General features: G+C 41.9%; 5 protein-coding genes across 5 annotated transcripts; 2 read left to right on the top strand and 3 right to left on the bottom strand.

Moving 5' to 3' along the window:
* The first annotated feature begins 2,489 nt into the window (after positions 1 to 2,489).
* Positions 2,490 to 3,113, top strand: LOC9271333 (protein transport protein Sec61 subunit beta). The gene has a single exon (XM_015759875.3). The coding sequence runs from the start codon at positions 2,523 to 2,525 to the stop codon at positions 2,844 to 2,846; it is 324 nt and encodes a 107-aa protein (XP_015615361.1). The 5' UTR covers positions 2,490 to 2,522; the 3' UTR covers positions 2,847 to 3,113.
* A 4,548-nt stretch (positions 3,114 to 7,661) lies between these two features.
* LOC107275909 (uncharacterized) lies at positions 7,662 to 8,999 on the bottom strand. Its single transcript, XM_015760588.3, has 2 exons — positions 8,609 to 8,999; positions 7,662 to 8,421 (listed from the first exon to the last, which is right to left on the bottom strand). Exons 1-2 carry the CDS (start codon positions 8,902 to 8,904, stop codon positions 7,893 to 7,895), a joined length of 825 nt encoding a protein of 274 aa, XP_015616074.1. The 5' UTR covers positions 8,905 to 8,999; the 3' UTR covers positions 7,662 to 7,892.
* Positions 9,000 to 10,469: 1,470 nt separating this feature from the next.
* Positions 10,470 to 11,178, bottom strand: LOC136353954 (uncharacterized). Its single transcript, XM_066305381.1, has one exon. The coding sequence runs from the start codon at positions 11,176 to 11,178 to the stop codon at positions 10,711 to 10,713; it is 468 nt and encodes a 155-aa protein (XP_066161478.1). The 3' UTR covers positions 10,470 to 10,710.
* Positions 10,470 to 13,773, bottom strand: LOC4349541 (uncharacterized). Its single transcript, XM_015759794.3, has 3 exons — positions 13,410 to 13,773; positions 12,073 to 12,293; positions 10,470 to 11,346 (listed from the first exon to the last, which is right to left on the bottom strand). Exons 1-3 carry the CDS (start codon positions 13,690 to 13,692, stop codon positions 11,194 to 11,196), a joined length of 657 nt encoding a protein of 218 aa, XP_015615280.1. The 5' UTR covers positions 13,693 to 13,773; the 3' UTR covers positions 10,470 to 11,193.
* A 3,070-nt stretch (positions 13,774 to 16,843) lies between these two features.
* On the top strand, positions 16,844 to 21,679 carry LOC4349540 (calcium-dependent mitochondrial ATP-magnesium/phosphate carrier protein 1). Its single transcript, XM_015759648.3, has 7 exons — positions 16,844 to 17,719; positions 18,460 to 18,877; positions 19,064 to 19,208; positions 19,672 to 19,787; positions 19,859 to 19,937; positions 20,258 to 20,491; positions 20,993 to 21,679. Exons 1-7 carry the CDS (start codon positions 17,056 to 17,058, stop codon positions 21,347 to 21,349), a joined length of 2,013 nt encoding a protein of 670 aa, XP_015615134.1. The 5' UTR covers positions 16,844 to 17,055; the 3' UTR covers positions 21,350 to 21,679.
* The last annotated feature ends 1,786 nt before the right edge of the window (positions 21,680 to 23,465 follow it).

Below are 23,465 nucleotides of genomic sequence, written 5' to 3'. Positions count from 1 at the left end.
TTGTTTGTCTGTGCTTTTCCAGTTGCTGGTCATCGGTATTGTCATCGTGGATTTCGTTGTGGGATTTGATCCCGTAGGCGAGTCGCTACGTCGACAACATCCTTCCTGCTAGTTGGGGTGCCTCTAGATCTGCATGAGGAGAGATTGCGCTGGTCTACACCAACATCTTCGGCGAGATCGTTCCAAGGGTGGAGGCCTTCTTCATCTTCGGCAAAAATTCTTCATGAGGTGGCTAATGGTGTCGAATCAAACCGAGTTGACCTCAACCTCCTATGCATGGATGCCCCTTTTGGGTATGGTCTTCAGGTTCTTATGAAGTTTCCTTACTTCTTCACATATTTTGCCGGTGCTATGGATCTAGGTTTGATTTTTGGAACTGTTGTTGCGTATTTCTTTGGCATATGCTTCGGTGGAAATCTTCTGTGGTATGGTTGAAATTTTGATTTCTAAGCTATCGTTTGAACCCCAGATGTGTGAGGCTCCTTTTGAGACTATGCAGTGGATCAATCGTATGCAGCTCACCTTGTTTCAAGTTTTGCCGGAATAAAACTTGAAGTTGACGTTGCAAGCAGTCGAAGAAGGAGGACGCGATTGCTTTTTTCAATTCTTTCTAAGTCCTTCTCTGCAAAATGTAGCTTAAAAGTGTAATTAGTCTATTGTTAAGGGGCTTCTTTACAAAACTGGATGTATCCATGTCTAGATCTTTGCTCGATGCATTGCAACCACTCGTATACTCCAACTTAGCTACATCAATAAATACATGAGTTTTCTGTTTAACTTAGCTACATCAATAAATGCATGAGTTTTCAAAACAGAAATACTACAAGACCGGTTACCGTCGGGACGGGATAACTGAAAATATATATAGTGCCATACAAACTACAGTACCCCTCCACTCTCTCTCTCTTATCTAGTCCACATATTCAATCTTATCCTCTTAATTTATCTCTTCCCCTTCCCCTCCACTCCCTCCTCTCTCTCTCTCACTACCACCCCCATGAACACGGAGGCGACGGCAGTGGCTGACCGTGTGGGTGGTGCGTCTGGCGCGACCATCGCCCGTGGTGCGTTGGTGCGTTGGGCGTGGAAGGAGCTACCGTCATCGTCCCCGCTGGTGGTGGTGTGGTGGTGGCATGGGTGGAGTAGAGGAAGAGAGTGTCAAGTAGTTTGTGGGACACGTGCCCAAGCAAATAATGGACATGGAGCTGCTCGTCATGTTCCAGGAGGTGGTCATCGTCGACGAGGTCACCGTTATCAAGGACAAGGCCTCTCGAGGTGTGGATCCGTACACCCATATCTGGGCTCACGACCCTAAGCTCCTGTGTAGGTTTGCTCATGGGGTTCAATTTGGAGTCTTCTACATGTTGTATGGGTGTTTCTTGCGATAATACTTTAGTGGTATCATAATGCTTTGGTACCTATAGATATCAGACCTGGTACCTATAATTATGAACCTGGTACCCAGGTAACATGTTAGTATCGTACTTGGTACCACGTATTTATACGGTGACATTAGTATTGACATGGTACATACATGGTATCAGGCCTGATACTCAGATATTACATGATACCAGATACATATATAGTAACATCAACAATGATGTCAATAACTTAAAGTATCCTGTCCGAACGACATACCGTTCTCTAGCAGCCATATTACGTATAATGCTTATAGTAGATTACTCTATGAGATCACCCCTTCTCTGTAGATGGCCATAAGGCCTGAGGCCCGACAGCATAGCCCACGGCACGACACGACTGGTGTCGGGCCCGTGCTGGCCTGACCTGACAATTGGGCTGTGCTTGGGCCGATGCTTTGGCGTGGTGGGCCGGCTCGGCATGACACAATCCAATGAGCAGGGAAGAAAAATAAGTGAGGGACCTCAAATAGACTTAATTCGACCATATAAGGCACGTCCAAAATAGACTTATTTTAGCCATATAATATAAGATATGGCCTAAAGAGATGGGAGGGGAAATAGACTGATTCCATGAAGAAGCATAATAGGCTGTGCCTTTGGACTGGCCGACACGACCCAAATCTTATTGGAACGTGCCTAGGTCACTGGCACAACCCATGGGCTGGCCCGGCTTGACATGTATGTCGGGTCATGCTGACCAAACTAATCTCGACCCGGGCCCAGTCATGCCCACGCTGTGCTAGGCCGAGCGGCCCATTTGGGCATCTATACTCTTCTTATGGGAATGGTTAGAGCAAGTTTAATAGTATAGCCAACTACTAGCTCCAAATTATTTATAGTCAATCTAATAGCTAATTCATATAATAGTTAACTATAATAAGTATGTAGTACATCATTAATAATTAATAATTAATAAGTGATGACAAGATAGAGAGAAGGTGTGGGTGTATGACAGGGCAGTGGGCCCTCCTCTCGTCCCTCTCTCCCTTGGTGAGTAGTAACTACTACGGAGCTCGCTTGCGAGATCCATAGTACTAGTACTACTAGTCGTCGTCGTCGGTCGTCTTCGTCTCCCTCTCTTCCAGTTCCACCCAAATCGCCATGGCTCGCTCCTCCTCCCAGTCCCAGTCCTCCGTCGGCGCCTCCGCCGGGGCCGCCCGCCCGGCCACCGTTGGCCCCCGCGGCACGGCCGCTGCGGCCGCCGGCATGCGCCGCCGCCGCGCCTCCACCGCCGGCGGCTCCGGGGGCTTCTCCGGTGGCGGCGGGAGCAACATGCTGCGATTCTACACCGACGAGGCGCCCGGCCTCCGCCTCTCGCCCACCATGGTGCTCGTCATGTCCCTCTGCTTCATAGGCTTCGTCACCGCCCTCCACGTCTTCGGCAAGCTCTACCGCTCCCGCACCGCCGCCTCCGCCTCCGCCTGATCCATCCCCCTTTCTCTTGTTCCCCTACTTTCTCTCTCATCAGATCAGATCGGATCGGATCCGACATGTTTTTTTTGTGTATGAAGATAGACAAACCTAAGCTCTCGTTGCCTTAATGGAGTAGTAGCTTTTATTGAGGGATGAATTTGCTTGCTAGATCTGCCAACCAATTATACCCTAGTTCAAGTTTACTCTTGTTTCTTCTTACTACCTTGTTTCAAACGAACAATTGTGGCTAATTAATCACTCCTACTTGGGCTTGCAAAATGTGCCTCTTGGGGATTTTGATTGCTACAGTGTTACTACATCTTTTGTTCTTCAGATGCTTCTCGATTCTACTCTTGCTACCTCATCTATTGCTACTAGTACATTACTGCATCTGTATGCTAAATTGCATTATTTAATTGGGTCTTGCTGTCTACTTTTTAGCTTCATATTAATTCTAGCTCAGGCTTTGCTCCAGTACTACTAGCGATTGTTTACCTCTTTTTTAAATGGGTTTTGTGATGATTTACAACTTGTAGCTAGGCTGGTGCTCTTTCATCTAGTAACTGCATCCTCGATAATATCATGGTTTAAAACTGCACGTTAAAACCAAGCTGACTAGGTATTCCTCCTCACATGACTTAAACCTGAGGTAATAAGGATTTGTGCTCCACGTATTTTTGGTTGACCATTCACAATGCTTTGTTTAGGACCTATTCTTAGCTTAATCTGTGATGCAATAATTGTCTGCACTGTTTTGCCTTAGAATAATAGTTGATCTACAAGCATCATGGTAACTGATTGCTGCCTGAGTATTCACATGTTCTGTTATCTATCTTAAGGCATGCTTGGATAGAGTTCTTTTCCATTAATCCTTATGGTTTCAGTCAAATTTTTAACTGATTTCTGAAGCAATTAGCAACCTTCTCTAGTGCAACTTTATGATGCCCTTACTCTCTCTTCTTACCCTCTTTTAAACAAGTGTTGCTAATTAGTTACTTGGGCTTGCAAAATCTGCCTCTTTGGGATGGACTGCTGGTGTTGCTATATTTTTCTTCTTGAGGATGCTTCTCAATCCTACCACTACTTTCATTGATGCATCTTGCTAGCTCATCTATTCTTACTAGTACATTTATTACTTACTGCATCTGTATGCTACTAGTTTGCATCATTTAATTGAGTAGTTGAGTGCCCCTGTCTGCTGATTGGCTTCATAATAATTCTAGCTCAGGCTTTGTTCTTGTACTAGAGTTCTTCCTCTATGTGCGGTTATGTAATCTATATCTTGCAGTTTACTTCTTTTCACTTGCTGATTTAGAAATTGTAGCTATTTTGGCGCTCTTTCATGTAATAACTGCATGCTGATCATATCAGCATGTATGTGGTCTAATTACAAGTTAAAACCAAGCAGACCAGGTATTCATTGTCACATGACCGTAAACCTGAGCTAATAGCTTATATGAATGAATCTTTTCGAGGATGTTGCTGAAGGATTTGTGCTCAATATATTTTTTTGGTTGAGCATTCACGATGTTTTGCTTAGGAGCTATTAGTAGCTAGTCTGAATGAATATTTTTGGGGATGTTGCTGAATGATTTGTGCTCCACATAACTTTGGTTAAGCAATCACAATGTTTTGCAATAGGAACTGTTAATTAGTAGCTAATCTAGTTGACCTACAAGCATCATGGTATTTTAATTGCTGCCTGTTATTCACACGTGCTGTTTATCTTAAGGCATGTTTGGATAGAGTTCTTTTCCACTAATTCTTACGTTTTCATTTAAAATTGAACTGAATCGTGAAGTGATTCACCATCCTAATGCCCCCCTAGGCCACGATAGTACTGTGAGCGAAGTTGCTTGCTCAAACTGTAGTGACCTGCCTACTGATCTATGATGCTTAGCATGTTTTGTTAAATTTGTACAAACTTTTGTTGGTATCAGCTCAAGTTACAACTGGGTGCTCTTCCAGGTTATGTCAACTGTCAAGACCCTGTAGTGTGCTCAATCTGGGTTATGTGGTTTATTAGTATCAAGGATAAGAAGTTCTTGACTTGGTGTCCCATGCTCTATTTTTTTGGGGAAAAAACAGGTACTTCAAGATGAAGGCTTTTCTCAAGATTGATATTTGATGATAACAGGGGGGGCATGCCCCTCCCAGATGCTTGGAAGTTATCCACTCATTTTGAATCTCGCTGGTTGCACTGGTTGCATCCATCTGTTAGTTGGCAACTTTGTATTGATGAACTAGAACTGGTTTCTTCTTGATTGGGATTAGCTGCAGTAGTAGAATTTTACATGTATGTAGTGATTCCATTGCTTGAACTGATTTATGAAGCAATCTTCCATTGAAATATGGCAGATTGAAATGTTTTCTTTTTAAAAAAAATTGATTGTTGACATTAGGTTCAATCACAATGGTACTGTGAGCAAAGTGGCTTACTCAAATTGCGGTGACTTGCCAACTGCTCTGAGGCTTGGATTGTTTTGTTGTTCAATATATGTTCTTGTTATCAGCTCAAAGTTACTGGGAGCTCTTCCCGGTTATATAACTGTCAAGAACCTGTAGGTCGCACAATCTGGATTACGCGGTTGATTAGTATCACAATGGATGAGAGGTTATGGGCTTATGGTTTCATGTGTTCTGTGTTCTGTTATGGGGGAAAAAAGAGATGCTTCAAAATGAAGGCTTGATATATTTAACTGTAACAAAGGTGGCACGTCGCAGATGCTGAAGGATTTGTGCTCCACGTATTTAGGTTGAGCATTCGTTATTTTTTTTTTATATACATACGAGCTATTAGTAGCTAATCTGTGTTGCAATAATTATCCGCACTGAATTTTTTTGCCTTGAATAATAGTTGATCTACAAGCACCATGGTATCTAATTGCCGCCTAAGTTATTCACATCTTGTGTTATCTATCTTAAGGCATGTTTGGATAGAGTTCTTCTCCACTAATTCTTATGGTTGCATTCAAATTTGAGCTGATTTGCGAAGCAATATACCCTAGTTCAAGTTTATGGTGCCCTTATTGTTTCTTCTTACCTTTCAAACAATTGTGGCCAATTAATTACTTGGGCTTGCAAAATGCGCCTCTTTGGGATGGATGGCTAGTGTTACTGCGTTTCTCCTTGAGGATGCTTCTCAATTCTACCACTACTTTCATTGATGCATCTTACTAGCTTTTCTATTCCTACTAGTACATTTATTAATGCTGATTGGCTTCATAATAATGCTACCTCAGGCTTTGCTCTTATACTAGAGTTCTTCCTCTATGTACGATTGTATAATGATCTATATGTTGCAGTTTACTTCTTTTCACCTGTTCATTTGATGATTTAGAAATCGTAGCTAGTCTGGTGCTCTTTCATCTAATAACTGCATTCTCATTGTATCGACATATATATGGCCTAGTTACATGTATCAACATATATACAGCAGACCAGGCATTCCTTCTCACATGACCATAAACCTGAGCTAATAGCTTGAACGAATGAATCTTCTAGGGGGATGTTGCTGAAGGATTTGTGCTCCACGTATTTCTGGTTAAGCGACCCCAATGTTTGCATAGGAACTATTACTAGCAAATCTGTGATGCAATAATTGCCTGCACTGTAGTTTTGCCTTGGAATAATAGCTACCCTACAAGCATCATGGTATTTTAATTCCTGCCTGAGTTATTCACATGTGCTAGTACTTATCTTAAGGCATGTTTGGGTAGAGTTCTTTTGCACTAATTCCTTTTGTTCAATTCAAATTTGAACTGATCCAAATGCCCCGCCATTCCATGATTGTATTGTAGTGCGGCTTGCCTACTGGTCTATGATGCTTGGCTTGTTTTGTTGAATTTGTACAATCTGGCTTGTGTTAAATGTGTACAGTCTGTTCTTGGTATCAGCTCAAAGTTACAAAGGTCAACTGTCAAGAGCATGTGGATGGAGGCTAACTTTGCCATAACTCTATTTGCCATAACTGTGGCAAGCCATACAAAGTGTGGCCACAATTATAGCAAACTTTGGCACGCAACCAAACACTAGCCTAAGAATTTGTGGTAAGCCTAAGGTTTGGTGTGTCAAATTGAGGCCATCAACCAAACAGCCCCGTAGTTTGCGCAATCAGGATTATATGGTTTATTAGTTTCAAGGATAAGAAGAAGTTATGGACAAATAATGGTACTTCGAGATGAAGTCTTGATATAATATCAAGGTCGATATTTGATGATAACAACAGCGGATACCCCCTCCCAGATGCTCGGAAATTATCTGCTCATTTTGCATCTTGATGATTGTATCCATCTGTTAGTTGGCAACTTGGCATTAATAAAGTAGAACATATTGCCGGCTTGCCGCTTCTTGGTTAGGTTACTTCCATCTCTTGAACCCCCCCCCCCCCCCCTCCCGCGCCCCGCGCGAAGTCGATATCTTGCCGAATTTTTTTGGTTTTTTTCAACTTTTTATGAATTTAGTCAAAATTTCAGAAAATTCCGGTTCATAAAATGGTGAAATTCTACTGAAATGGCCAAAATTGAAATTGAAAACCCTACCCGCAATAGGGGCTCTATTTGAATGAGGTGGTTTGGATTTTAATTAACTCCGAAAATAATTCGTATACTGGCTGTTTTTAGTATATAACACTTTCTTTCATATATTAAGTTCAATCGCAATGGTAGTGTAGTATCTAATTGAATGAGGGTTGGCGTGTGTTTGCTGAATCTGTTCAAGCTGTTCTTGTTATCAGCTCGAAGTGAGTGATTGGGATCTCTCTTCCAGGTTATGTAACTATCAAGAAGATGTAGTTTACGCAATCAGGATACTTGATTAGTATAACCATGGATGAGAAGTCCCCCCTATTTCCATGGACGGAAACCAGATAGTTGTTAATTAGAGATAGAGAAAGCAAAAAAGGAGCACAGCACAGCTCTCTGGATTACATCATTTCCCAGCTTGGGGAGCACAAAAGAAGAGTAGCTGCTGCTAGCAAAACGCGCAGTGAAGAGTGAAGACAGCAGAAATTGGAAGGATTAATCCAGACGATCGAGACTTAAGCAGCATATCCATCGACTAAAGGTAAAGGGCTTGTTGATGCTGATGCTGATGTGGCTGCAGCAGCCGCAGCTGCAGCAACCGCCGCCTCAGCTGCTGCTTCTTCTGACGCCGCGTGAGCGGCGGCTGTGGGTGTTGCTGCAGCTGGCGCCTGATGAGCGGAAGAACGTAGTAAGGGTTGTACTTCAACACCCACAGGCCATAGTCCACTACCTGGCCTGGAGCTGCTGCTGCTGCTGGAGCCTCGCCGCCGCCATGTTGATGTTGATGGTCAGCAGCAGCTACGCGTCGATTGCTCTCAACACCCCAATCATGAATCAGCCCATCGAGATGAGTAATGTCTTGACGTTCACCATTGTTTGAATGGATATTCTCGATCACCTCCCTCTTCATCTGCATGAATCGCTGCGTCTCGGACAGCATAAGGCCGCAAACCATCAGTACTCTCCTCCTCTGTTGACTTTGAAGCCTAGCATTTGCAGGAGTGAACTCACGCAGGCAAAAGTAGATGTCACTTAGGCAGCCAGTGCCGACTTGGTAGTTTGTACTGCATGCATGCATACATACATACAGTCAGATACAGGTATAGCACATATATATATATACTTATGTAAGTAGTGTAGTACTCCAAATTAGTTACAGTACTGGACTAGATCGATCATCAATTGACATAAGAAGCAGAAGCAGCAGTATGCATGAGCCAAAATTAATTAATAAAGGAATGAAGTACGTACGCATTAATGTAGCCGTAACCATAGTTGATTTGGTGGGAGTTGAGGAAGGATGGTATGATAGGCTCTGCTTGCTTGAAATGGAACCAACCGTTTGCGCTGTCTGGGTTAACACCCGGAGCAAGCGGTCGGAAGGCCACGAAATACAAATCTGTCTCGCGGAAGAGGAGCTGCACGTACATACTAGTAGGATCTTGTGGATTCTCCAATTCAACGATGTGGAAGGTCTGCCTATCCTCGGGACGACCAAATTCGCCGGCCGGGATTGCAAGCTTGAGGTCAGGTGGGGTGACGAGCATGCCGTCGACGGTAGTGGATGCCTCTTCTTCATCAATCCTAGGAACTCTTCCCTGCCCGCGTCGATTGAGATCCTATAGCGATGCTTGTTAATATCCTGCATCCCATGATCGATCGATCGGTCACCATTAATAAATAATTCGGAATTAATTGCATGCTAAAACAAACAATCAATGCATCAGCGTAGCGCTACTCCAGTAAACAAAGATTAATTTTACATTACTCCAATTCCCAACCAAGGTAATCGAAAACTGTAAAATTTTACTACATACAAGACGTGGTGTGCTCAATCAATCTAATAGATGGAGTATATGCTCTTGGCAAAGCCAGCAAACAAACCACACAAATTAAAGATCGATCGATCCTTGTGACCATATATATCATCAAGCTAAGCTAGGTGTGCTCCTTGGGCCCTGGCCTTGATCTGTCTCATCCAACCAGCCCACCAACCAACCTGATTGAAATTAAACAACAATCGGCCCAATACAAAGCAAGCTCTCTCTCTCTCTCTCGCCTTGGAGTGGAGTACCTCCAACATGACCGTACGTCCATGGCGGATTCTCAAGTGGATACCAAACATGCATACGGAATTAAAGATTGCTCTTTTTCTTTTCAAATCCAAAAACGAGAATACCCATGCAATGCAATATTGTGGCTAGACCAACTGATAAATATCTCAACACAAAGATCCCTCCCTAGCGCGGTGCGGGTGTATATATAAAGAGGCGAAAAAGGTTGTCAAAACCATAGATCCTGGCTATGCCGGACGTAAAAGTTGGATCTTTGGCTTTGGAGGGGCTCAAAATCGAAGCATGGGCGCCAGCAGAAACACGAACAGGTACGGGAGGAGGAAGAAGAAAACCCTTGAAACGAGGAGGAGGGGGAGGAGAAGATGAAGAAAAAGAGGAGGAGAACCCTTACACCCATGCTCCGCTGCAGGTGCAACCGCACCCGTTGCTCTGCCATCCTCCGCGCCACCGCCAGCGCCTCCTGCTGGTCCGCCATGGCCTCGCGATCGATCGGAGAAGGAGATGGAACTGATGAACGCCGAGAGAGAGAGAGAGAGAGGTGTGCACTGCAAATGAAAAACCCCTGCTCTGCTCTGCTCTTCCTCTGCTTTGCTCTGCTCTGTCCGGTTGGTTTTGCCTCGGAAACCAGAAAACGGAGAGCGAGAGCATGTGCAGACAAAACAAGATATGACGGGCCGCGGGCCGTCATACGGCCCATTATATCATTTCCAAGCCCACCTCCTATACAGCGATACACGAGTAGATTTTTTCATTTCATAAAAACAGAAAGGAGACAAGAGACGAATAAGAATAGGTGAATACCGTAGAGATACTAATACCACACCCCAAACACCACCACGGATATACTCCAGCTCCCAACCGAACCCAAACGTTACTACTATTTCTTCTCTATTATCAACACCATTAGCTACTACTCCCCTTATCATCATCAAAGACTAACATGCAGCAGCACAAAATAACTAATACTACTACTACTACTCAACTAGGAGTAGAGAGGCAGCCGCGGTTTCTACTCCATATAAGATCAACCATCATCATTTACAAACGAGTATCGCATTAACATCTCAAGCAAGGACAGACAGAATAACATTGATCAGATCCCTCATAACATGATGCTAAATACCAACCAAAAGGAAGGAAACACCCTTGGAAATATTCAGACAGATTAACACACTAGCTGCAACTCGACTACACAGATTCACCGTCTTAATACAATTAGGCAGAAATTATAGGCAAATAGATCATGACAGCATTGTTCAACGTCTGCTGCCAGGAGCATTATGCCCAAGGGTTGCCCGAGAGCATTTGCCCAAGGGTTGCGAGGAGCGACCAACAAACAGTAGCTTCCACCTTACAAAACACAAGATCGAATACACCACTGCTCCTCCCAGCCTCGTCAGGTGTGAAAACAACCCTGCCTCTTGAGACGATTTCTGAACTATTGTTGGCTTGCAAGGCCACCAAATCAACACTCAGCTCTCCCCCTAATTCCGCAGAAACCACACGCCTTGAAAGCTCAATGGCACCATTGCAATTGATAGGCATTTTTCCATCCCGAGAATCAAGCAGCACAATATCCCCTCCCTCTACGCTGGCAGTTTTGCAAACGACTACTCCTCGCAGATGATCTGGCCATGACCCCTCGGTAACTTGGAAACTCACCATAGTGGCTTCAACTGTTCCAACAAGTGCAGCATATGTCAACTCAAGCTCGCCATGTTTGCTGGACAAACATCTACGGATCATGTAAGTATGCTTCGTTTATGGGTAAGCCGTGTGGTGCATAAAGACCGTCAGGCTCAACACTTTATCCTCAGCCTCTGTTTTTCCCCTTACTTTTAGTTCAACTTCAAACGTTACTGGATCAATTACCACAACTGCACGAGATGGGCCTGTTAACAGCAGGTGTGAATCCTGCAGGCATCACAACCAATTGATTATTACTGAAACTTGGTTCCTCCCGCATAACAAGGAACCAGTATGCAACCAATCCATATTAAAGAAACAGGTATTTCCTACGAGGCCATATTAAGGTCAGTTGAAGAGCATACAATGTCCATCACAAACTTCTATTTCCATCGACTAGGTAAATGCAAGAGCTTTGCTACCAATAAAAGAAAGTATGCCATGATATTGACTAGAATAAACAAACCTAATTTATGTTTTGCATACAATATGCTATTCGTTTATTTGCAACAGGGAGTACTCATCTTGGTTATATATGTGGCAATCCTGTTATGTTTGGCTGTTGGTAATATTAACTAACATCAGAGGTCAATTTATAGAAAACTGCGTTAGGAAGAGGTGACATAGCAGATTCACTGCCAACACCACGAATGGATTATTTCAAAAGGAGTATAGGTATAGGTCATAGTGGTGCCAGTTCTATCAACTCAGTTTGTACCAATTAATTCTGTGCAAATAAGAGTGATAAGGAAAAAGAACTGCAAACATGCCTTCAATTGACAGTTTAGGTGCAACCAGCCTACGAATGCACTAATAACTCCAAAAAGACAACACATTTATACAAACAAGTGTACAGAACAGTAGTAATCTACTACTAGTAGAATAGGTTGAGCACTTCAAGCTCCAAGAAAAATGAGAAAACAGCAAAAGGTACAAAGAAATTACAAGACATACCTGTGGAGTGAGAATCTGACAATTATCCCTTGTGCGCTTGAAAAGAAGGTTATGCCTTTGATCTACAGAGTCCCTGGTGGCAACCAAGCCATACACATGTAGCGGCCAGTCAAGACCATCTTTTGCTTCTTTCACTTGGAGAGAGAAGATCTGCAAAGCATCACAGCAGCAAGCATATCTTGGGATAGGTCCCTCTGTATAGCGCATGGGAGATACGGTTGCTGCAGTCAAGTAGTAGAAATATTTGTTATCAAATAATAGCAGTGTGGATGCTGATTGCACCATGTCCGTTATATACTGTTATGTCCCATGTTCGACTCAAATCCAATTTTAGTTAAACACACATATAGACATTAATCTTGCTGAGAATGAGGAGTAAGATAAACAGACATGAAATTAGGTTATTGCTCAGACAAGTAGTGGCAAGAAAAGAAAAGCAAGAAATAAAGAAAAAGAAAAGACCGTTAAGTTGATAATCCACTTTAATTCTGCCAGAGTTCATTCATGGTGCTAAGTGAAGAAAAAACAAATTGGTTCCTACTGATACGGATTATTTGACACGCTTTTGTGCCAACATATATAAGAAATAGAATTGGTCGATATTATCAAGAGGGCACTTTTTTTAGATAATGGTCTAATGGATAGCAGCAATCCAGACTCTAATTGCTCAGACATACGGCCAAAGGATAAACAAGTCCATACACTCCACATCTCATAACCGAGATACACAGAAAAACAAACAACCAAAAAGAAAATATTAGAAGACTAGCTTCAAGTTTTTCCTCGTTGCTTGAAACATCGGGGGATGCAGAGATTGCCCGCCTTTCCACCTCCAAGCCCTCTCATTGACACTAGCAACCGCAAAAGCTCCTCCCTCCGTCATGAGCAAAGGAAGGGGGCAAAACTAGTCCACCTTGTCGTTGCCAAGCACTGGCTTTATGCCGCCTGGACAATCTATACCCCATCAAGAGGGCACATAGCCAGATAATCTATCGGGTCTGGTCCAAATTTGTTTTTTTTCCCTAGTATCATGATGTGGTTGACAGGATTTGTGCTGTAATGGGTTTATTGAGTGTAATTAGGAAACGCTAACACTTGTTTCACATACTAAATGCCAATCTGTTGACCCCAAAATAAAAGAAAACAAGATGTTAATAGAACACGAACCGGCCAGAATCCGAGCTAATGGGGTGTGTGTGTGTGTGTGTAAAATATAATGGCGATACGGAACATGATTAAAGGGCATAGATAGATAGATTTGCAGAAACAATCCCTAGTACTTGTTGATTGCGGAGGAAGAAGTTGAAAGAAACTAGAAAGGAAATTAAAGGGCTTACTGGTGTCGTGGAAGGAATAGCGAGGGCTAAAGCGATGTTCCCAGCTGACACGGAAGTCTCGCGCAATTATCTGCTCAGTCAACTCCTCATCTTTAAACTCCTCTTCATCTTCAAGCTCCGCCACCACTGGACGCCGCTTCCCCTTCCCCATCCCCTCCTCCAAAGGAAGCTTGCCGCTGATCGTCACCGCTTCCTCCAACTTTTTCCCCATGGCCAACAGCTCGCCGCAACAGGACAAGCGCTCCTCCCCATCGGCCAAAGGAAGCTTGATGTTGCTGGCCATCTTCCTCTCCGACTCCTAATTCTTTTCCACCTCCGCCGCCCGCTTGCCGCCACAGGATTAGGGTTCCTCTCCTCCCCTCCCAAAAATCCCAATCCGCACCTTCCCCCTTTTATTACTTAGTGTATATTTACTCTGCAAAAAGTAGGTGGTACAAATTTCATAAAAACCCTCCCTTTAGGGATTTTTGCGTGCAAGTATCCTCTTCCGAACTTACCCAAAGAACCTTCCCCTTTTTTTTTTGGCAAATTGACCCTTTTCAAAAACTTATTTCGAAACTAACCCTTACCAAAAACTTTAACCAAAAATAGACCGTTGGCTCAGGGCCAAGCGCATTGGCGCTGAGGTTGGGTGTGTCAGCGCCAACGGGTCTGGCGCTGACCTCGTGCCACCGTGGCGGCAAGGCCGATCCCCCAGCTGACGTGGCAGCTATCTCAGCACCAACCGCATCGGCGCTAAGCTGGCCATTCTCAGCGCCAACCGCCCCAGCGCTGAGATGCCAAACTTCAGCGCCAACGGGCCTGGCGCTGAGGTTGGGTACTTAGAGGCCGGCCGAGGCCGTCCCAGCCAGCCTCTCCTCTCTTCTTCCCCACTGTGGTTGCGTTAGGGTTCGTCGTCCTCTCTTCTCCTCTCACCAAATCTCCCCCAAATCCACTCAAATCGAAGGGGATTTCGTCGGGATTGAGTTGGGGATCGATTGAGAAGGTAAACTCCTCTAGAAACCCTAATTTCCCCCATGTTTTATTGGATATTTCGCATTGTTTTGGTTCCAACCGTAGTTTGATAATATTTGGCTCGGATTGGGATGTTAATTGGATAATGTGGGTGGGGATGTAGTGCGGAAGAGACATATTAATCTTTGCTCCATTTGGTTCATGTTGATTTATAGAATTGAGAACCTATATTTTGGAATGATGTGTGGTGATGGTTAGGGCTTTGTCGGATTGATGTGTGGTGATTGAAATGGTTGCAAGGGGTTGATGTGTGGTGAGGTCTAGTCAGCCGATGCAGACTCTAGCCAATGCCTTCGCAGCCGATGCATAATTTGTTCTTCGAATCCATCTCTTTGCCGAATCCACCTCAATTCCAATGTCGAACCTTGTTCATATCTTACCAAATTTGGTCGTCAATAATAATCCAGTAGAAACCAATCGGCTAACAAATATAATAGAATAAGCATTGATCCGAAGGTTAAAGCATACATCAGCTGGAGGTCCAATGTCACTAAATCCACAAGATTAGATAAAGAGTGAAACCTTTGTTGCGATCGGTAAAATCCAATTTGTATGTAATCTTTATAAGCCGATGCAACGTATAGATAACTCATCAGCTGAAAACCCCGATGAAACCCTTTTTGGCAATTAATAAGCAGGTTAGAGGTTATAGTTCTAAGCACGACTAGGGTTGCTGCAGCGCAAAGTATGAAAAGAAACATAATATCCATAATATCTAGACAATTAAACTCTTGACTGATTTTCAAGGTGGTAGATACCTTAGCTAATCTAGTCTGGTAAAGCAATTTAACCAATACCGGTATAAACCCTAAAATGAATCTTAACTGATACAAGTAAATTGAACTAGCAACTAGATTAACTAAGATAGATGATAGATAGGTGCTTACATTGACAAGATCAGAGTGTCAAAGCCCTAGCTCCGCCGATGCAACAGCCATGATAAGTATAAACTCGTCGAAAAAGTAAAAAAAAAAGGACAGCGATGCGCCGAATTTTTATTGATCGTGGAGATAGTTTACAGTAACCCCGAGTGTACATATTTATACCCATGGGTAGATAGTTTACAATAACCCTCGAGTGTACAATAGTCCTCGTTGGACAGGAAAGAAACTTTCCTAGAGATAAAACGAAAACATAAAGTCTTTATGGGACACTAAACATATTTTCCTAAAGATAAAAGGAAACTAATAAACTCTTCATAATTAATAGATAAAGTGCCATGCCGTATCCTCCTTGAACTCGGTCTCTTCTAGATAAACTTCCTTTAATTGATTAATTTCCTTAACCCAATATAGTAAGAATCTAACTATTGACGACTTGATAATTTCCATCAGCCGATTACATGACTCTAAAGCCGATACCGACTCTAAGCCGATGATGACCTCGAGGCTTACCAAATTTCATTGTTAATAGGGTTTTACATAATTTAATAACAAAGTTATCACAAAACTACATATTTCAGAATTCTGAAGGATTTCATTCCTACAGGATTTTTTCCTATAGGAAAATCATAGGAATTTTGAAGGATAGGAAAATATGTAGTTTTATGACAATTTTATTACTAAATATTTAGTTTTACGATACTCCACCTTAAATCTGTAATTCTGTGAGAAATTTAGTGTTAAATATGTAGTTTTGCGATAGTATCACCCTAAAATATGTAGTTTTGTGATAATTTAGTCAAAGTATTTGTATTTTTTGAAAGAGTAAATTTCACAAAACTACATATATTTTGCACAATTTATTACAAAACTACAGATTTAAGAGCTTGTTTCACAAAACTACACGTACTTGGTACAATCTATCACAAAAGTACATATTTAAGAACTTATTTCAGAGAACTATAAATTCAATGTATTCGTTTATTATAGAACTACACATTCAGTGTCTTCATTTATCACAAAACTACATATTCAGTGTCTCCATTATCACAAAACTACAGGTTTTAATAATGCTAAAATATGTAGTTTTATGATAATGGAGACACTAAATATGTAGTTTTGTGATAAATGAAGATATTAAATCTCTATTTTTGTGAAATAAGTTCTTTAATTTGTAGTTTTATGATATATTGTGCAAAGTACCTGTAGTTTTGTGATAAACGAAGACACTAAATATGTAGTTTTGTGAAACAATTTCTTAAATATGTAGTTTTGTGATATATTGTGCAAAGTACTGATAAACGAAGACACTAAGTATGTAGTTTTGTGAAACAATTTCTTAAATATGTAATTTTGTGATAGATTGTGCAAAATATATGTAGTTTTATGAAATTTACCCTTTTTTTGGGTAGGGTGGGTTGGATTTATTTATTTATTTATTATTTTAGTATATAGGAGTATAGTGTAGTGCTTCCTTTTTTTCTCATTTATTTTGAGCGCTGCTTATTATTGGTGTTGCTGATGGGGTCGCAGCTTCTCGACCTCCCGTACTCGTTTCCTTGTCGCCTCTTCTTCTTCCTCCTCCGGCTCCGCTCCGCCGTAAATCCTCCTCCTCCTCCTATATAATCATCAAAAGCTTAGCTTAGCAGTAGGCCAGTAGCAGTAGCGATGCCGTGACGGATCCTCCACCACCACCACCTCGATCGTCAAATCCTCTAGCTTGTCTTTTGTTTTTGATTGACGAGACGAGCATGTCCGGCTCCGACCATCTCTTGGACGCCCTCCTCGCCGCCGCCCGCGCCGCCCTTTCCCACCTCCACCTTCCCTTTCCCGGATCCAATCCCAAGCCCCACTACTCTGATGACCTCCATCTTCTTGGAGTTGGAGTAGCTCATTTCATCCACAGATCCCCCCCCTTCACAACTAGGGCATGCTTCCGCCGAACCAAACACCCACCACCACCACCACCAGGTCCACCACCGCACCAGCTCCTTCTCTGCATTGGCATTGCCTTCCATAACCTGCTGGACAACCATCTTCTCCACCACTTCCACACCCTACTCATCCATGCAAACAAGCCCCATTTTGATGCCTTCCTCTCCAACCTGCCTTTTGCCAAGCTTAAGGTTGCCCCACCGCCTCAACCGTCTGCGTCTGTCTCCCCTGCACCTCCAACTCCAGCTCAAACTGGGGACAAGGAAGACACTGACACTGCTGCTAATCACTCTCCACGGTCGACACTGCCTGTTCGCCTGCTCAACATCCCTGTGGACCGCCTACGCTCCACACTTTCCACGCTTTCACTCACCGACTTGATTGACCTGGTTGCCAGGTCCTTGCCATCCCCTGATACTCATCCAGACAAGAAGAAGCTCTTCTCTGTACACGACTTCTTCAGATATGCGGAGTTTGAAGGTACATACCATCATCATCATCCAACCTGTCCGTCATATTCTGCCATCACCAAAAATGCCTTATGCACTGTAACATCGTTTGTTAATCAATACTGGCCTAAAGTTGATTTATATCCTTTCCCTTTTGACTCTCTAGACCTGGAGTACCTTTTAGCAAAGCTATACCTCAGTTTGAACAATATTATTGTTGTCTCATGACATCTAATAAGATGATAACATTGTGATGCTAATCAGATGGTCACCAATTGTAACAACTGTACCATAAATGCTGAATTTAGTTTCTTTGGCATGCCTCCAATTTTCTTTCAAAGCTATTCATATTGGTTTTCTTCAAGTATGCAGATTTATTGTAAGGTGTTTTCTGTTACTCAGTATTTTTCTGGTTTTACTGAGAAAATGCGTGTTGCATGTTACTTAAATATTAGCAGCTCTCAACCATACTACTTCCTGTACAACATGATCATAGTATCTTATTTCTTTTATGTGTTCATATTCACTACTTCAGACTCTTCATATTCAGAATATGCATAAGACAAATTCCCGATGGATCTTTATTGTGTTAAATGGTTTACAATTATGTACAGATAACTAGCGCTCCAAAGATTGGCTTGATGATGTTGGTCTGACATTGATATCGCTGAAATATTATTTCTGATAATGTTACTTTATTGTTCTATTGGAAATGGATAGAGGTGATTCTTGCATGTTGTTATCCTAAGCTCTTTTTTCTTGCTTCTGCAGGAAAGCGATTCTTTGAGGAGTTGGATAGAGATGGTGATGGCCAAGTCACCCTGGAAGACCTTGAAGTTGCAATGAGAAAGAGGCGATTGCCAAGGAGGTATGCTCGGGATTTTTTACGGCGCACCAGAAGTAACTTGTTTTCAAAATCAATTGGGTGGAAACAATTTCTATCCTTGATGGAGCAGAAGGAGCCAACAATATTGCGGGCATACACCACCCTATGTTTGAGCAAGTCTGGGACACTTCACAAAAATCAAATTCTCACATCTTTAAAAGGTGCAGGCCTTCCGGCCAATGAAGATAATGCTGCTGCCATGCTGCGGTACCTAAATGCGGATTCAGAAGAATCAATCTCCTACAGCCATTTTCGCAATTTCATGCTCCTGCTTCCTTCAGAGCGCCTTGAAGATGACCCTCGGTATGTTGATGTCTTGCGTTAGAATCCATGTTTGCATCTTTGAACCATTACACAAACCCTTTCCTTCATCTAAATCGAATATCTGACCAGTCATGAAAAATAATAACATGTTCTTGGCCATCTTCTCATGGCATTAAATACTAACCTTTCCACTTAACTCATTTATTCACTTGCGAATGCATTTAGGAACATTTGGTTTGAAGCTGCTACTTTGGTTGCTGTTCCCCCACCGGTAGAGATATCAGCTGGGAGTGTTCTGAAGTCTGCTTTAGCTGGAGGTCTTGCTAGTGCACTTTCTACTTCCGTGATGCATCCCATTGATTCAATGAAGGTACACAAACTTGTTACCTTTTAACCCTTTTAGTGCAAACAACTTAACCGATAGCACTGATTCAGCAGTGCGTTCACTTGATGGCATTTGTTAGAAGAGGATGTCTTAATGACAGAGCGAATAAAATCCAACACACTAAAATTTAGATAATTATGACAAACCCCATCTGCTTCTAGCAGGTTCCATGGGAATATCATGGGATGCAATCAAATAGAAATTTATACAAAGCATACTACTGGCAGGAGCTTTTTATTTCTACTATTTCTTTTTTCAGTTTTTCCTCTATGAATGATCTCCCTTCACTCAAGGCATTACCTGCAATGGACTTGCCTTACTTTTTTTAGAAAGTCGATAATCAATTTACTTGCTAGATTTTGTGCTAATGGATTTTTTTTTGCTTGAGAAATTCAACAGTTTTATGGATATTTCTGATTCAAGCTCTTTATTTTCTAAACTGTATCAGACACGTGTCCAAGCATCTTCGCTTTCATTTCCAGATCTCATATCAACACTTCCACAAATTGGGCTCCGAGGACTTTATCGGGGTTCTATCCCCGCAATTCTTGGTCAGTTTTCAAGGTTAGTGTCAATTCAGAGTTTTAGAGGCAAATTTGAATGTAGGCTGCAAATTCACATCCTGCCATTTGCAGCCATGGTTTGAGAACAGGAATATTTGAGGCAAGCAAGCTTGTGTTAAAAAGTGTTGCTCCAACACTTCCAGATATTCAGGTGTGCTTTCCTATTCCTTGTGCAAAATTTTGCATGTGCTACTCACTGTGTCATTGGCATGGGTATGTGGAATCCCATACCCACCTTGTCAGTCTCAACAACAGAAAATGTAACCTGTGTCAAGCCCTCTGCTACATTAGTTATGGCTTTTGACCAACCTTAGTTCATCAAGAGCTAATTATTCTCAGAAAATTGAGAGCTGAGTCTAGTCACCATGAAACTTGTCTGCCTCAATGAACTTAAATTTTTTTGACCTAGTATATTGGCTGAGAAAATGTTGCTTATATGAAAATCTGATGATAGACATGTTTGTTTCACAGGTGCAATCACTCTCTTCCTTCTGCAGCACCATCCTGGGAACAGCAGTCCGTATACCTTGTGAGGTTCTTAAGCAGCGTTTGCAGGCTGGAATCTTCAATAATGTAGGGGAGGCCATTGTTGGTACCATGCAAAAAGATGGTCCAAAGGGCTTCTTCCGAGGCACTGGAGCCACTCTTTGCCGAGAGGTTCCTTTCTATGTTGCTGGAATGTGTCTTTATGCAGAAGCTAAAAAGGTATTGTGAGTTCTTATTGTTTCTTTGGACTGTACCTTAAAATTGGTTTTCTTTCATCTATATTTTGTTGACTGAAAGGTCTGCAGTGAGCTGCCTTTGTTTAATGTAAAGCTTATTATCTGTTCTGCATATTTGAATTTCATGCATCTGAAATGGCATGTCAATGGAGTTTTACTTCTATCCACCTGCCTATCAATGATGTCCTTGGACTGAATTATTTTTTCTTGTTTTATTTTCCTCGAAGATTGCCCGCAGTAAGGTTGTTTTGTTTTCTTCTGCATCTATTCTTTTTCTCAGATCACTATTTTTCTTAAGAAGTTTAATTTTGTTCGACTGGATATACAAAATACAAAAATATAGTTACGGGGAAGTTGCTGAACCTTTTCTTTTAATGGACTGAGATCTGTATAATATCTAGTTCTGTTGCAATGCCATTAGATTCAGAACTATGCCGTGCCTTGACGAATTTAATGATCATGTCATATGCTCTTGTTATTGTAGGCGGCACAGCATGTGTTGAACAGAGACTTGGAACCATGGGAAACTATTGCAGTGGGAGCGTTGTCTGGAGGGCTTGCAGCAGTTGTCACAACTCCCTTTGATGTGATGAAGACTCGGATGATGACTGCTCCACCAGGCACCCCAGTCTCCATGCAGTTGATAGTTTTCTCCATCCTTCGAAATGAGGGACCTCTCGGACTGTTCAAGGGTGCGATCCCCCGCTTCTTCTGGATTGCTCCTCTCGGAGCAATGAACTTTGCAGGCTATGAGCTCGCCAAGAAAGCAATGATCCAAACTGAGAGTGACTCCACAGACTCTGTACATGAGAAGAGAACCACAGTGGGTTCCAGAGGATGACAGATCCAAATTCACCTGGTTACTCTATATGGTGTAAAGAAAGGACAAGCCATGCAACAGAAATGTTTTTGCCCTTGTTGCAAAGAATTAGAACCATTTTTTGGCATTGCCTTCGTGATACATGTACCAAATGTTAGGTCCTTTTATATCCTTCACATCCTCCCCAACAGAGGGAAATTTGTCGAATTCCCATTACCATAGGCCTTTATTATACCACTGTATAGTAGATGACAGAACTACAGGAGTAGACGTGCTGCCCTTTCTTGCACAGTTCACTTCATCTGTTGTTATTTCTTTAGTAATCCAGAGCCTTGATGACATGTTTATTAACCCTCCTCGTGATTAGTTAGCTCAGTTGTGACAAGTCCATGAGTTACACACTGAGAGTTATTTGAGATGTTAAAAAGATATCAGAGACAGCATTGTTACGATAAGCATGAGCATGTTATGACGAAAATATCCATTAAACTAGCATGGCAATTGAACAGGCTCGCCAGGATTGAGCCCTTCAACTTCAGCTAACTGCAAAGGTTGATGTCTGGCAAAAAGGATCCCATGAAGTAGCATGTAGCAATATTGGATGGCTAGGTAAAAATAAGATGTTTTGACTTTGGTTAAAGTCAAACTGCTTTAAGTTTGACCAAGTTTGTAAAAAAAGTAGTAACATTTTCAATCCAAGATAAATTTATTATGAAAATATATTCAATTATTGATTTAATGAAACTAATTTCGTATTGTAAATATTACTATATTTGCCTACAAACTTAGTCAAAATTGAAACAGTTTGACTTTAACCAAAGTTAGAATATCTTATAACCTGAAACGGAGGGAGTAGATATTAGTAGCTGTAGAAGATTGAAGACAGACATTGACTCTATGTGATTGTGTAATCTATATCTTGCAGTTTACTACTTTTCACCTGTTCATGTGATGATTTAGAAATCGTTAGCTATGCTGGTGCCCTTTCATGTGATAACTGCATGCTGATCATATCAACATGTATGTGGTGTAATTACAAGTTAAAACCAAGCAGACCAGACATTCATCGTCACGTGACTGTAAACCTGAGCTAATAGCTCATATGAATGAAATATTTTTGAGGATGTTGCTGAAGGATTTGTGCTCCATGTTTTTTTTTTGGTTGAGCATTTACAATGTCTTGCATAGGAGTTATTAGTAGCTAATCTGAACGAATATTTTAGGGGATGTTGCTGAAGGATTTGTGCTCCACCTATTTTTGGTTAAGTGATCGCATTGCTTTGTATAGGAGCTATTAGTAGCTAATCTGTGATGCAATACCTGTCTACATTTATTTTTGCCTTAGAATAATAGTTCACCTACAAGCATCATGGTATTTTAATTAACATACTAGCTGCAACCGTCTTTAACATACAATGAGGTATAAATTATAGGCAGATACATGACAGCATAGTTCAACGTCTTGCTTCCATATACTCCCTCTGTCCCATAATATAAGGGGTTGATTTTTGCTTTCATTGTTTGACCATTTGTCTTATTCAAAAAATTTGTGCAAATATAAAAAATGAAAAGTTGTGCTTAAAGTATCTTGGATAATAAAGTAAGTTACAAATAAAATAAATAATAATTCTAAATTTTTTTGAATAAGACGAATGGTCAAACAGTACAAGCAAGAAGTCAAAATTCTGGTGTACTGTGTTGATCAACGACCGGAGCGCATTTGCTTCTCTGTTGCCAGGAGCGACCAACAAACACGAGCTTCCACCTTACAAAACCCAAGATTGAATACACCACTACTACTCCCAGCCTTTTCAGGAGTGAAAACAACCCTGCCTCTCGAAACGATATTTGAACTCTTGTCGGCTTGCGAGGCCACCACGTCAACAGCCAGCTTTCCCCTTGATTCCACAGAAACCACATGCCTTGAAAGCTCAATTGATAGGCATTCTTCCATCTCGAGAATCAAGCAACACGGAATCCCCTCCCTCTACGCTGGCGGTACGGCAAACGACTAGTCCTCGCATATGATCTGGCCATGACCCCTCAATAACTTGGACACTAACCATAGTGGCTTCAACTGTATCAGCGAGTACAACATATGCCAACTCAAGCTCACTATGCTTGCTGGACAAACATC

Source organism: Oryza sativa, chromosome 11 (assembly GCF_034140825.1).
Source record: "Oryza sativa Japonica Group chromosome 11, ASM3414082v1".
NCBI classification, from domain to species: domain Eukaryota; kingdom Viridiplantae; phylum Streptophyta; class Magnoliopsida; order Poales; family Poaceae; genus Oryza; species Oryza sativa.
Note: the sequence above shows the minus strand (reverse complement) of the source record. Positions and strands in the feature narration are given on the sequence as shown.